This window comes from Rutilus rutilus (assembly GCF_951802725.1).
Source record: "Rutilus rutilus genome assembly, chromosome: 9".
Classification (NCBI taxonomy): Eukaryota; Metazoa; Chordata; class Actinopteri; order Cypriniformes; family Leuciscidae; genus Rutilus; species Rutilus rutilus.
In genome coordinates this window covers 32,970,094-32,985,081 of record NC_140223.1, presented here as the reverse complement: position 1 = coordinate 32,985,081, position 14,988 = coordinate 32,970,094, and the positions used below count along the sequence as shown (strand labels likewise).

Below are 14,988 nucleotides of genomic sequence, written 5' to 3'. Positions count from 1 at the left end.
CCCCGGTGCCTTTAGGTAACTAAAGGCACCGGGGTGGCGGTGCCACCGGCTTGGGCCCGCAATCGCTGCTCGCAGCTATATTTATATATATATATATATATATTTATTATTATTGTTCTTCAAGGGTTCGGGGGCTTTTGGGGCCTTTAAAGTGCTCAAAAACTCATGAAACTTTGCACGCAGGTCAGAACCCGCGGCCATTAGGGCCGGGCTGAAGCTGGTACCCGGGCGTGGCAGGGGGGCTCAACAGCGCCCCCTAGAACACAATCTTAAATCTTGGACACATACAAGAACGTATTAGTATGAAACTCGGTACACATATAGATCTCATCGGGCCGAACAACTTTCGCACTCTAAGTTATTAGCTCTGCCCAACAGGAAGTCAGCTATTATGGGTTGTTTGAAAAACGCATGCTGTGGAATTTAATGTACTCCTCCTAGGTAATTGATCCGATCCACACCAAACTCGGTCAGCATGAAGTCAAGACATTGAGGATGCTAAATTGCGGACGGATTTTTGATATCTCGAACGGTTTGGCCGTGGCGAGGAAACGAATTTATAGCGAGAAAAGATAAACAGGAAGTGTGTTATAACTTCTGCATACATTAACTGATCTTGATGAAACTTCCGCAGTGTGTTCGTTGTAAGAGGCCGATCACATGGATGTGACTATTGTGAGTCAAAGTTATAGCGCCACCAACTGGCAGCAGGAAGTGTGTCACTTTCAAAATGCTTTGAAATCACCCTCTTCTTTTTACCCGATTTGCTTCAAACTTTATGTGTATAATGTAGACACACGGCAGATGTAGACCTGTGAAAGGTTTATTGATATCTTAAATACTGTTGCCGTGGCAATGCATCAAACTTTAATATTCTTTTCAGATGCTTTTGAGACTCTTAACATACTTGAAATTGGATGAAACTCGACAGACACATCACATTTATTAGCCAGTAGACATGTGCAAAGTTTCAGAAACGGGCGTGGTGAGGGGCTCAGTAGCGCCACCTTTAGTCAAAAATGGGGGCTTAGTTTTAAATAGAGTCACAAAAATCGTTATGTATATTGTTCTCATCAAGCCGGACAACTTTCTAATTTATAGTCATAAGCTGTGACCAACAGGAAGTGAGATATTTTGGTTTGAATGTGATTTTTTTGAGAATTCTCTCTCTCTCTCTCTCTCTGCCTCTGCGTCTCTGTGTGTGTGAGGGGTGGGGGGATTTGTCTTTTGAGTGAGATTTGTTTAAAATTCCTGTTTTTCAAGGTTTCAGGGGCTTTTGGGGCCTTTAACGTGCTCGAAAACTCTTGAAACTTTGCACACAGGTCAGAACCCGCGGCCATCAGGGCCGGGCTGAAGCTGGTACCCGGGCGTGGCAGGGGGGCTCAACAGCGCCCCCTGGAACGGGATCCGAACACTTGTCCATAAATCAAACACACTTACATGTAATGATATGAAACTCGGTACAAATATAGATCTCATCGGGCCGAACAACTTTCGTGCTCTAAGTTTTACGCCAGCCCAACAGGAAGTCGGCAATTATGGGTTGTTTGTAGAACGCTTGCTGTGGAATTTGAAACACTTCTCCTAGAGAATTAATTAAATCGCCACCAAACTCGGTGTGCATGAAGTCAAGACATTGAGGATTCTAAATTGCGGACGGATTTTTGATATCTCAAACGGTTTGGCCGTGGCGAGGAAACGAATTTATGGCGAGAAAAGAGAAACACGAAGTGTTATAACTTCTGCACACATTAACTGATCGTGATGAAACTTCAGCAGTGTGTTCGTGGTAAGAGGCCGATCAGATGGATGTGACTATTGTGAGTCAAAGTTATAGCGCCACCAACTGGCAGCAGGAAGTGTGTCACTTTCAAAATGTTTTTGACAAAAGTGGTGGTGTTAGTTTTACCCACAATTACAAAAATCAGTACGTATATTGGTCTCATCGAGCCGGACAACTTTCTAATTGACAGTTATTAGCTCTGACCAACAGGAAGTCAGATATTTTGGTTTGAATGTGGATTTATTTGCAAATTCAGCCTCTGCATTTTTACCCACTCCTGCTAAGTGTTTTTTTTTTTTATTCACACCAAACTTTTTTAACACGATGAAAATACATTAAAGATGCTAAATTGTGAACGGATATTAAATATTTCAAACGGTTTTGACATGGCGAGGGATTAAAATAATGTCAAAAAATGAATCAGAAAACATCTCATATCTTCTTAAAATTTAATTATACACCATTTATTTTTATATAAAATTATACAAATATCAGAACTAAACCGAAACAGAACTAGTTTTGGGTTTATTCAGTTTTTTTCAATTCAAGAATTATGTACAAGTTTAAAATCAGCCAGAATGCGCTATTTAGTAAAAAAAAAAGTCATACATAGGGCTATACTGCCCTCTTGTGTTCAAAATCAGGTAGGCCCATTGTATATTGTATTTATATATAAATATAATAGCGATGTGACTGAGAATTTTTTCCCACTGGTTAATCGATGTGTGACACCGCGGCGGGGGCTTTTAAATCGCTAACTTAAAGGGATACTCCACTTTAAATAGAAAATTCTGTCATCATATACTCACCCTCATGTTGTTTCAATCCTTTATTAATTTCTTTCTTCTGCTGAACAGAAAGGAAGATATTTAGAAGAATGTCAGTAACCAGACAGTTTCTGGTCTCATTGACTTCCATAGTATACATTTTTTTCCTACTATGGAAGTCAATGGGATCAGAAACTGTCTGGTTACTGACATTCTCCTAAATATCTTCCTTTCTGTTCAGCAGAAGAAAGAAATTCATAAAGGATTAAAACAACATGAGGGTGAGTATATGATGAGCGAAAGTGAAATACGGACGTCCAGTAGGAATGAACTAAAAAACATTCACTCTGTTCTGCTCATTCCTCGCTGTAGACGTGTTATTGCCCATGCAGCCGTGAGCATTTTAGTTTCATTTAAAAAATAGCGCCATTTCGGGGGTTGGATTGCTTGAATGTTTTTTTACAAAAGCACAATGTTGTGTTTTATTGCGAGTGTACATAAATATAAGTGAACACAGTGCAGTTTAAATGATGTCCTGTATGAACAAACCGACGGAGTAGCCTATGTTTTTATGTTTCCACTGTTCGATCGCGCCCACGCCTCACACACACACACACACACACACTGTGCATTCCAGCATTGCAATCTTGACATCGCAGCCGGTTCATTACAGCCGTAATAAAATATAATAATAAATATAAATAGTCAACCTATTTGCAGCAAATGATAGTAGATTTTAGATCAATATATTTGTTTTCCTTACAATTTTAATTAACACTAACTTTATTCTCATCTGAATTATAAATAATTTATTTCTGTATAAAATAATACTACCATTAAAAAATACATTTGATTGTCTTTTTTAATCAATGGAGAATGTGTGACTTAAAAATAAACAGATTAGTGCTCGGTTTGAGGACAAGAAATGAAAACCAATGCAATATGATGAATGTCCAAAAACGTTCGCACTTCTCTGCCCGTTCCTCGCCTCGCCATATATATATATATATATATATATATTTTTTTTTTTTTACATATATATAATGTATATATTATATATTTTTTGTTACATATATATATATAGTGTAACTAAAGTGTAACTAAAGGCACCAGGGTGGCGGTGCCACCGGCTTGGGCCCGCCATCGCTGCTCGCAGCTATATTTTATTTTATTTTCCTTCAGAAAAAAATTTTTTAGCAAAAATTGCTAAATAATATGTTGAATTTGTTGACATTACCTGTATGTTAAACTCATTTGACAATTATAAGCAATAAACACAAAAAGAATTGTTTGAGTTGAGTATTGTGCATTTTTTTCCTTACTACTATTTTTTATTAGTTGTTTAATCATTTTTATTGAATCGGAACCAAAACCGGAATCGTTTGGCGGAACCGGAATCGGCAACCGGAAAATTTCTTACGATTCCCAACAAACGGAAATTGTATGTATCATTTAACAAAAATCCTGTCCTTAGCTGTTGATCTTCTGTGCACGATGTGCACGTTCATGAGCCTCTATATTTGTCCCTCAATTCACTCGACATGAAATATAATCCATGTACTTTCTTCTCTGAGGTGAATATATCTGTTTTGTTCGTCGCAAAAATAAGCTAGTTTTCATATTCACATCTGTCAACTGTCAATCTGTCATCTGATAACCGGAGTTCTGATCTGGAGCTATTCAACTTGGTGAAGAAAGTACACAGACACCTTTTGGGGATTTCTAGGCATTGAAATTCATGTTGCAGTTTATAAATCTTGATTTTTTTTAAACTTTAAAGAGACATTACTAGGTTGTGCTTTTCATTTCTCTCTTGCACAGTGGTTAGCGTTAGTTAGTTTTTTTCTTCCCTACAAAGGTTGAGACAGAGTCTATCAGCTTCTCCAGCACCTTCATGTACATCTCTACAAAGTGAGCAGTCACTGGATCGACCAATACTGTTCAAAGATGGAGCAGCGGGTTTTCTTAGGAATGAAAGCTGTGAGCATTTAAAATTTCTGATGGGTTGCACAAGTTACAAGTATGGTTAAAATGTACTCATAGAAATGAAATAAACAAAAACATGGACCACATTATTGGAACTAGTGATCATTATATGCAGTTTGCATGCCTCTTGTACAGTATTTTAACATCAGTTATTTATTTATCCCCAAGAATGGGACCAGATAACATCTCCAGCACCTTCATGTACATCTCTACAAAGTGACCAGTCACTGGATCGACCAATACTGTTCAAAGATGGAACTCAAAGTTTTCTTAGGAATGAAAGGTATGAGCATTTAAATTTTGGTTGTAAAATTTCTGGTGGGATTCTCTAGGTATAGCCTGGACATCCAGACCCAAATCTGAAAGATTAAGAAAACTCATTGTTTCTCAGTATATATCAAAAACATTTGTTTTTGTTTTTTTCAGATAATTTTCTGTGGAATGAAAGCACTATAGCATCTATGAAATTGTCTTTGCCTTGACCTCAAACAGAGGTCAAGGTTCTGGAAGGTGTCTCCCTACAGAAGAGATTCAGAGCCCTTGAAACATCTCCTGTATTAAGAGCAAGAACTCTGCATGGACTGTTAAAAGTAAGTGGAGCTGCAGCCTTTCTGAACCACCCAGGTCAGTCTCAACAGCAGGACAGAGTTACCCTACACTACCAAACCACCACCAAACTGGACATGATCAGCCAAAGACTGATACAGGAAGGAGCTCCTACCTCAGTCATTAATGCAACCACAGCAACACATGTGATCATCGCTGTGTTCTATGGAGCCCAAGCTTTCTTTGTTTTTGATAGTAAAAGCAACATTTCTGAGAAAAATACAGAAATGGAAAAGTTGGTGAAGAAGATGACCTTTGTTCAGATGTACACCTGAATGTCAATAAAAAAGCTAGAACCTTGTTATATCACTGTTATCTCTACATTGATGTGGGTGATTGGAAGAGTCCAGTGTCTTTTGATAAGGCTGTGGAGATCTACGGTTCTCTGCCGACACTGCTTGGATCTAAAGGCGAGAGAGCAGTTCCTCTGAAGGTCTGGCTGTATCCTCTGAAGAAACTGGACAAGAGCTCAGTGTGTGCTGCTCTGAGTGGAGTCAGTGAAAACTTGATGCGTCGAGCTGAGAACATTCTAGAACATCTGAGGAAACAGATCAGGATTTGTCAGGAATTAATGACAAGTCAAGCAAATCTGACTGTGATTATGTGGTTCCCTGCACTAAAAGATAAATTAATTGAATTTTCAGAGCTTCTACAGGAGTACAAAGGAGATTTTAAGAGAGAGGTCACTGAAATTGTTAAAAAATCGTTAAAAAGCATCAATCAGAAAGTGCTCATTGATGTACAACTGTTTATTGCTGCTAAAGAAGCAAATGACGATACAGAGCAAACCAAGTTCATTGCTGCATCTGTACCTGGTGATGGTTTTCCTGAGTACTCTGTGCAGTGTTATCATGCTGGAAGGATTATGAGTAGTAATGTGAAGCTTGGACTAAAACCAGATCCCCTTCAAATAGCTCACATACAACACACTAGTGTATCTCTGAAGCTGAATCTTCTGATGAACTAAAGCACTGAGAGACATGTGGTGGAATATGGAGTTGTGAGTAATGATGTGGCTTTAAATGAAAAGAGCACGAAAAGCAATGAAAAACATGTTTTATCAGGTTTGGACCAAGACACAGAATATCAAATCAGGTATGCAGTTTCTGACAACTAATGTATGAGCAGCTTTAGCTGGATTATTAACTTTAAAACAGCCTCTGCAGCAAGACCTGGACAACCATCTGTTGAGAGGAATAGAGACACAGAATCATGTCGTTAAAAGCTGAAGCTGATGAAGTTTGTCCAGTTTTGTGGTATATGGTTGAGTATAAAGAAGCAGGACTGGAGGGCTGGTCATCAGTACCAACACAAGAACCTCAATGTACTTTAACTGTTCCTCACAGCACCTGCTATAGAGTCAGAGTCTCTGCTGTCTATGAGGACGTCACCAGCGAACCTAGTGAGGAAACACCAGTACCAGTCGATGGTGAGATAAAAGTGAACTTATGAAACAGATACATTATAAACTTTTCATCTTTGCTTAAAATACAAATGCTTTTCCAATGTTTTCTATAGTCTGGAGAATAAAGCTCCATCCTCCTAGAAGTGCTGAAACTCCAAACAGAGAAGAAACCAGTAGAGCTGATAGACTGGACAGATGAAGAGAGTGAAGTGAGGGGATTCCTCCAGTGTCTGCCCTACATCTCACAGCTCAGGTGAGAGTCTCTGTGTTTGTGTTTACTGTTTCACTGTGGTCATTGTTTGTCCTGAGGACAGTGTGATTGTGTTCATCGGTTTCCAGCTCACACTGATGTGATGTAACATGCAGCACACAACAGCACTTGACTAAAATTGAGCTGTAGATTATCCTGATAGTCAATACACAAACACAGTGTAGAAACAGACAGTTTTACTTTAAAATGATCTAAGTTATTGATTCAGGAGATATCAAAGTAGTGTCATAAAAAAAATCAACCCATCAAATTATTTAAGATTTTTTAATTTGAATTAAAAGTCAGATTAAAAAATTTTAGAAACCAAAGATGTAAGAAAAATCTGAAATAATTTGTCTTATGGTTTTGTTTACAAGAAAAACTGATAAACATTGTTCATTGTGTCCTAGCAAACAGTAGTTGGGGAAACTCTGCTCATTTGTATTATGGGTCACATACATTATTTCATATTTTCCTGCTCCAGACATTAACATGATCAATCTGTCTGTCTCCCCAGAATTCATGAATTTGCTTTGGATTTTGAGAAGAATAAATCTGCTGCTCAATTTCTGCTGAATCTGACTGTTGCAGCTTCGAAGTGTGTTACAACTACAGGAGAGAATTTCATTGAGTATTTAACATACTAGAGGATTCGGGGCCCCCTGAAAAAAATATTGATGTGGGCCCCCACCACCAATATCATATACTGTACAATAGATGAGCATGGAGGCTCACATATAACAGAATATGGTGATGTTGTTGTAAAACCTTTATTTTAAAAGTTAAATGTTTATATAAAAATTAAAACTGATAAAAACAAAAAGCAAGAAATTGATACATAATAAAAAACAATTTTTAAAAAGTAACAGCAAAATAATGTGTTTTTCCCATCAGTCTGCCTGTCAGGGTGTGGTGTAGGTCTACATGTAACATATGTAACAAGTACACTGTAAAATAAAGTGTTACTGGGTTTGGTTTAGGGATAGTTGCATAATATACATGTAAGATAAGATATAGACTTTATTTTCCCAAAGGAAATTGGTCTTGGACACATACAGTGCAGTGTCTGCTGATTAAATACAAGTAACATACGTAAAATAAAATCTTTAAAAAAAACGGTACATGACTGTCAGCCACAGCTGCCAAACAAAAAACGTAAAAATAAAGTAAAATATCCTAATTAAAATAAAGTGCAAAAAACTTATACAGAAAATTTCCTTAAATGTTTTACAGAAAAACACTTATAAAAAATGGTGAAATGACTGTCAGCAATGGCTGCCATTCAAAAACCGTAAAATGTAAAATATTCTAATTTAAATAAAGTGCTTTTACAGAAATCTTCATTAGACTTTTTTAAACAGAAACACAGTTATTTCACATATATTTCCTGAATTTTTTTTAACAAACGCACTCACTGTAAAAAGTGAATCTCTTGCAGTTAAAGCTACAATATATCACTTTTTCGCCGCTATCCTCTTACAATAACAAAGGCGTATGTTAATGACGCAAGTGGACTTATGGAACTTGCCGTCATGCCGAAGGATCTAATAATGTTTATGGATGAGTGAATACATTGATGTTTTTAACATGACTGTGGTATGAAGCAGGGCGCAATTGCTACTGAGAGACAGATATCAGCGCCACACGCGAGTGTCAAGTCGAAGTTTGTCACGGACGTGGAGCTCTCGGCATCTCAAAAACGCCACGCTGATATTGATCCTCGTTTTAGTTCTCCTTTTGTCCCAAAGTCTGCTTGCCATGGACAAAAATGTTTGAACGAAACAACAACAGCGTGAGCGCGCCGCTAGACGTAACGCAGTTATCCACGTCTGTCGCCATGGTTACTATGGCAGTACGAGCGGAAACCAGGGATAACGCGGATATTACGTCATTGACAGGCGACAAGTGGGACAGGGCGACAGGGACGAGCCATTAATTAAAATTGGAATTTCTCTGAAATTAAAAATCTTTGGGAACTTTTGGGATATTGTAAGTACACAATTGCAGGAAATATATCACACTGTGCAAGTGATTTTTGGATATTTTATTACAAAAAGCTTATATATTGCAGCTTTAACTACATGCATGATTTACTTCGACTACTGTATGTCACTGCATCAGCAACTACACAGTTACTGTCTGTTAAATAAAGCAACATGCAGCATTTCATCAGTGTTTCTCTGCTCATCCTGGACTGAAGCTCAGGCTCTACTCTTCAGCACAATGGTGACATAAAACAGACCATACAGAAACACTTTAAACCCCAACAGAACATTAAACACTAACAGATCTCTCAAGATCTCAGCATCTTCACTTATTACAATCCAGACTTTATTTCTTTCATACTGACGTTCTTATTGAGAATTAACAGAGGTTTAGAAGTTGATGTTTTATTGAAAATAATAAAGTTTGATTTCACCATTTTGGTGATCTGTGTTTGCTTTAGTTGGGATCTTGACCCTTCAGTTTTTAACATTAATTTTTCTCTGGCTGCTCAGATACATATTTGTTATGATAGCTATCGGAAACTCAGATCAGATGATAGTGATGATAGTCATCATGTAGTGGCCTGATTACCACCTAAAGTGTAATATCTGATTAGGTTGTTAAATATTAGTTGTTAATTTTGCATGCCAATACTGCTGCTGAAAATCCTGCTGTGCTGTGATACTCTGAAAGATTTTATTAAGTCATTACACAGAAGATGGTTTGACAGGATCATAAGACTCAAACAGATGTCAAGAATCAGCATATGAATCATGACTATGGTGACAAAAAAAAAAAAAAAAAAAATTCAGATCAACTCTGAACTAGTGATGGGCAATTGAAGCTTTGGTGAGGCACTGAATTTGTTTTGAAAATGGGTTCATTACTCGAAGCTTCAGTAACAGCGACCTCGTCTGGTGAAAAGCCAAGGCTGCATCTAAATGATCCCGGCTAGATAGTAGACAGGAGACTTTAAGACGAGTGAAATAAATCTAGTGCACGCATTTCCACGTGTTTTTTCCATACCAAAGCAACCTTCGGAGCAGTGGTTCAAATGGAATTGTATTTAATGGTTTGGCACGTATCAAAGTTCTGTGTCAGACTGCCATCACTAGCCACAATATCATAGGGGTCATGTGAAAAATTGTGACATTAATCATACTCTATATATTCAAATAAATTTTCTCTATATGCATTATGTATAGCCTACTAATATATTCAGAGATTTGACTCAAAGTCATATCAGTGAATCAGGCCCACCATATGATGACTATAGCATCACCATAAAGTGTCCAACATCATCTGATGACATTTTCTCCTGCATTTATTGCCATAACAAATGTGTATCAAAAACACAGTTAAAGGAGTCAGGGTAAACCTAATGTTAAAAACTCAAGGGTCATGAGCCCAACTAAAGCAATTACTAATCTAAATAATGGTGGCATCAAATTTCTGTTCAAGTTTTGTGCACTTTATTTAAATTAGCATATTTTACTTTAATTTTAAGGTTTTTGTTTGGCAGCAGTAGCTGCCAGTCATTTGACCCTTTTTTAAGATTTTTTTTTCAGTGAAGGTATTTGATCATAATAATTCAGGAAATACCTGTGAAGTAACAGTGTTTTTTCGATTTATTTAAACTAGAATATTTTACTTTAATTTTACGGTTTTTGTTTGGCAGCCATAGCATGCCAGTCATTTGACAATTTGAAGGTATATATCGAGATAATTCAGGAAATACCTGTAAAACAGCAGTGTTTTTCAGTTTATTTAATTAAGGATGTTTTACTTTAATGTTACAGGGTTTTTTTTTTTTTTTTGGGGGCTGCCAGTCATTCAACCGTTTTATCATTTAACTGTTTTATTACTGTTTAATTACAGATTATATGTATAATTTTACATACATTTTTATGTAATTTAAGAAAACAGAAAAAAATACTGTATAAAAAATACAGTAAATTATCTGTATAAAAAATGTGAATTACTGCAATTTGTCATTAATGTCACAATACCTAAAATAACAGCTGAATTTTTATTTTACAGATATTATTTGTAATTTAACAGAGTTTTGAGTACAATTTAAAATGAAAGAAAATTAACGTAAACAAAAAAATCACAGTTATTTTCTGTAAAAAAAAATATTCTTTTTTTTTTACAGTGAAACTACATAAGAACATATACCCAAATACACATACCATACCTCCCCTTATACATCCCTATACATATACACGTTTTTTGTATCGTGTACCGCTATTGTTTGAAACCGGGTCCCAGAGTGGATAAATCTGAAAACGACACCCTTGCGTTTTCGTGTGTACAGCCAAAGCAGGCAATCTGTATATTTTGTGAAATGTATAGACCCTAGTCAGACATACATAACAGCAACAACAACTGCGGACTATGCTTGTGTTCGTGCTGCAGAAGCTACTGAGCCTCTTTTATTTCTTTATTTAATATTTACTTGAATTTATTTTTATTTTATTTCTTATTCTATGATGCTTGTCTGTTGTCTGATTGAGACACTTTTTATATTTTGTACCAGGCCATTTATGGTTGTTTATATTGTTCAATTCTTGGTAAAAAAAAAAAAGAAATTTTTTTTTATTGTATATGGGTTATGTGCATGCTCCAAGTCCTCTTCTCCGTTTTTAGTGTATCTCAGTGGCAGAATTACAGCGCCACATACTGAAAACATCACATTGACTAATTTTCTAGTAAATGTTTAATTGACAAAAAATCTCACAGCCCCCGTGGTCAAATATTGTGTTTCACTTTATGAAGACCTGTTTCGTGACTGAATCATTTGAACCGATTCTTTTAAACTGGTTCAATTTAAACTTTAAATTGGTTCACAATAAATAGCATTAATTTGTGCATTTGACTGATCTAGAAGATTAAACTTGCAGTAGCTAATAACTGTGTCTTTGTAGGCAGTGTAAAAGTGATTCAATGATACAGCCATTGCGAATTAACAAAAAAAACAACTGAATTTGTCTTAGATTCTCAGATTAAGTGTGCTCTCTAGACTGAGCTCAACCTAATCTCTATCTTATTTCTGTGGCATTAGACACCTCTCTTTTATAGTTTTGTAACTTGATAGATGACATTCACTCATCAATCCATGCACTACTCTGACCAACACCAACTACGTCCACATTTATCATGTATGCCTATTGAAGACGAATGAGCCAATCAGAGTAAGCAATCTGCAGGCTGCATCCAGGTGTACTTTTCTTCAGCTGACCCTCTGCGGTTCCGTGTTTTGGTTATTAGAAGCCACATAATTTAACCTCATAGAAGCTGAAAGCCCATAATCCAAAACAGTACATACTTTGGGTTAGAACTTTGCTTTTATTGTTTTTGATTAGACGTTTAAGCAGCAATGAGCTGTTCAAAACATAATGACTGTAAATGTTAGGAAAACTAGAAGCTACCTGAACCTGTAAATTACAAAATACTTTACACTAGTTTGCATTTCGGTCTTTCTCTAAACGATAGTCACACTTTAAAAATTACAACCATATAGGGCCTACCAGAATATTCTATTCAATACTAAATTATCTTTAATGTTATTCCTGATTACCTTCATATAGCTCAGAAAGCAATCAAATACTATTTATTGTGGTGTTGTTGCTATGGTGTTCTAGGTTGGCGCAAGTTATGTGATGTCACGAGAGGGTGACAATGAAGCGCCAATTAGTTGAATGTATGTACTGTATAACGTTGCCTAAAGAAAGTAAAGAAACACATTTACAGTTTGAATCCAGAGTCATTACGTAAAAGACATGACATGGTGTCAGAAGTGCTGTAGTTTGATGTGTTACGCTTTAGTTTGCTCGCAAAGCCTGGATACGTTGGGAAGAATGTGTGGTCGTGTGGTTGGCGGACAAACGGCTTTCTGAGCGTTTACAGCTGGATCATGAGCTGACCTAGGAAAAAGCAATTGCAATGGCACAGCAAAGTGAGGAGGTGAAAAGAGAGCAAGCTGCGCTGAGAAGTGTGACAGGCTCTTTCGATAGAGTGTACAAAGGAAAGCGTAACATCTGGAGACCCCAAAAAGGAAACTGTCCTAAACAAAAATCACACATGGCACACTCTAATAGCAACCAGTGCCATAAGTGTGGTAGCTCCCCAGCACACGCAAAGCATGACTGTCCAGCAGATGACGTAAAATGTCACTCCTGCGGAAAAAAAGGCCACTACAAGCGGATGTGCACATCATCAAAAACTGTATGTGAAGTGTGCGAGGGCGACCTTATATTTCTCGGCAGCATCACAGGAACTGGCGAACCATGGATGGTGGACTTAGACATTAGACACAAACACGTGCCGTTTAAGATTGATACCGGTCCGGATGTCACTGTCATTCTAGTAGATGTGTTTGAGGACATAAGACTTACCTGCCCTCAAGGATGAAACAAGGCCGTTGCTGGGTCCCGGTCAAGTCCCCTTAGATGTTGTTGGGGTTACCAGTCTGCTGTTAAAGAGAGGTGAAAAACAGTCTGAGGAAGATGTGTACATAATCAGAAATCTCCACACTGCACTTCTGGGCTGACTGGCTATTGCAAAGCTCGAGCTTGTAGCACAATTAGATAACATTGATATGGAAACACTAAAGATTAATTATCCAAAATTTTGCAGAGGTCTGGGAGAAGTACGAAAGCCATATGTTATCAGGCTTAAAATGGGGGCTTCTCCATTCTCTCTTAAAAGCCCAAGACGAATCCCGCTATCTTTAATGAACAAGGTTAAAGAGGAGCTGGGTCATATGGAGACATTGGGGGTCATTAGCAGGGTGGAGGAACCAACACACTGGTGTGCTGGCATGGTTGTAGTCCCAAAGAAGTCAGGTGCTGTTCAGATATGTGTACACCTCTCCAAGTTCAATGTGTCAGTTCGCAGGGAAAAATATATTTTGCCACCAGTTGAACAGACGGCCATTACTTCTTCAAACGGCTTCCTTTCGGAATAATATCTGCTCCAGAACACTTCCAGATTAGAATGGCTACAGAGGTCACTTATGGGCTGGAAGGCACGGTGTGTCATATTGATGATGTTCTGGTATGGGGGAGAACAATGGAGGAGCATGACATTCGTCTGCATGCAGTTCTGAGGACAATGCAAAGGCAGGCATGACCCTTAATATCAAGATGTGCGAGTTGTTTGTCCTGACCCAATGAAAACAGCAGCCATCAGGGATATGACAGAGTCCTCAAATGTGAATGAATTGCGAAATCGAATCGAAAAAAAACTGTTGGATTTGGGGCATTGAACAAGCCAAGTTCCAGGCTCTGAAAGACTTACTGTCGTCCCCCCCTGTTCTGGCCATCTATGACGCAAATAAAGACTGTAAAGTGTCAGCTGATGCTTCGTCCTACGGACTGGGGGCTGTCCTTATGAGCCAATAGCTTATGCTGAAAAAACTATTACAGGTTATAAAAAAACATTAAGTAGCACAACTGTTTCCAACATTGATGATAAATCATCATATCAGAATGATCTCTGAAGGATCATGTGACACTGAAGACTGAAGTAATGATGAAAATTCAGCTTTGATCACAGAAATTAAGTAAATTAAAAGACTTTACAATATATTCAAATAGTCAAACAGTTAGGCTATTTTAAATTTAATATAAAACATAAGTTGCCTTGGCAGCCTGAGCACTTGTGTTGTGGCACAGAGTTGACAGCACTTTCTGAAATAAATAGTTTGAATAGACTCATTGGAGAATGTGAGTCAACAGAGCTCAGTTGCGGTCCAGTTTCCCGTGTGGGCAGGAACACTCATCAGAGACAAGTGTTCTCGGAGACTGTCACAGATCTGCACTACATCTCCCATCACTCTCCTTGGTTCCCGCCTGCACGTCATTCCCAATCAGTCACACCTGCACCTCATCATCATCCTCATCGCTGCCTCTATAATTACAGACACCTCACCCCAGCCCATGGTCCAGTCTCGATTACACATAGTGGACTATTCTCCTTGTCTCCAGAGTCTTCCATTCCTCTGTGTCTCCTTCAAGATCATCCTATGGACTCTAACCTACCTGGTCACTTTTTCACTGCCCCATTATTGTCAATAAACTCACTGTTCACCTTCCATCTTCCTCTCCAGTGTCTACATTGCATAACAGAGACACTTCCACCTTCTTGTGCTGCTTTTTCTTCCCTTTATCCATTTCCTTTTTATAATTCATGATGTTATGAC

The 14,988-nt window shown here is 37.8% G+C and overlaps 1 protein-coding gene across 1 annotated transcript in view; it reads right to left on the bottom strand.

Moving 5' to 3' along the window:
• The window catches only part of maml2 (mastermind like transcriptional coactivator 2), a 101,244-nt gene that overhangs the window by 67,778 nt on the left and 18,478 nt on the right, over window positions 1-14,988 (bottom strand). The window contains exons 11-12 of the mRNA XM_084418422.1: window positions 13,181-13,257; window positions 4,998-5,680 (exon numbers count right to left, since the gene is read on the bottom strand). Coding sequence (XP_084274548.1) covers window positions 13,221-13,257 — 37 coding nt within the window. The 3' untranslated portion in view covers window positions 4,998-5,680; window positions 13,181-13,220. Of the gene's footprint in view, window positions 5,681-13,180; window positions 13,258-14,988 lie in introns of the transcript that reaches the window.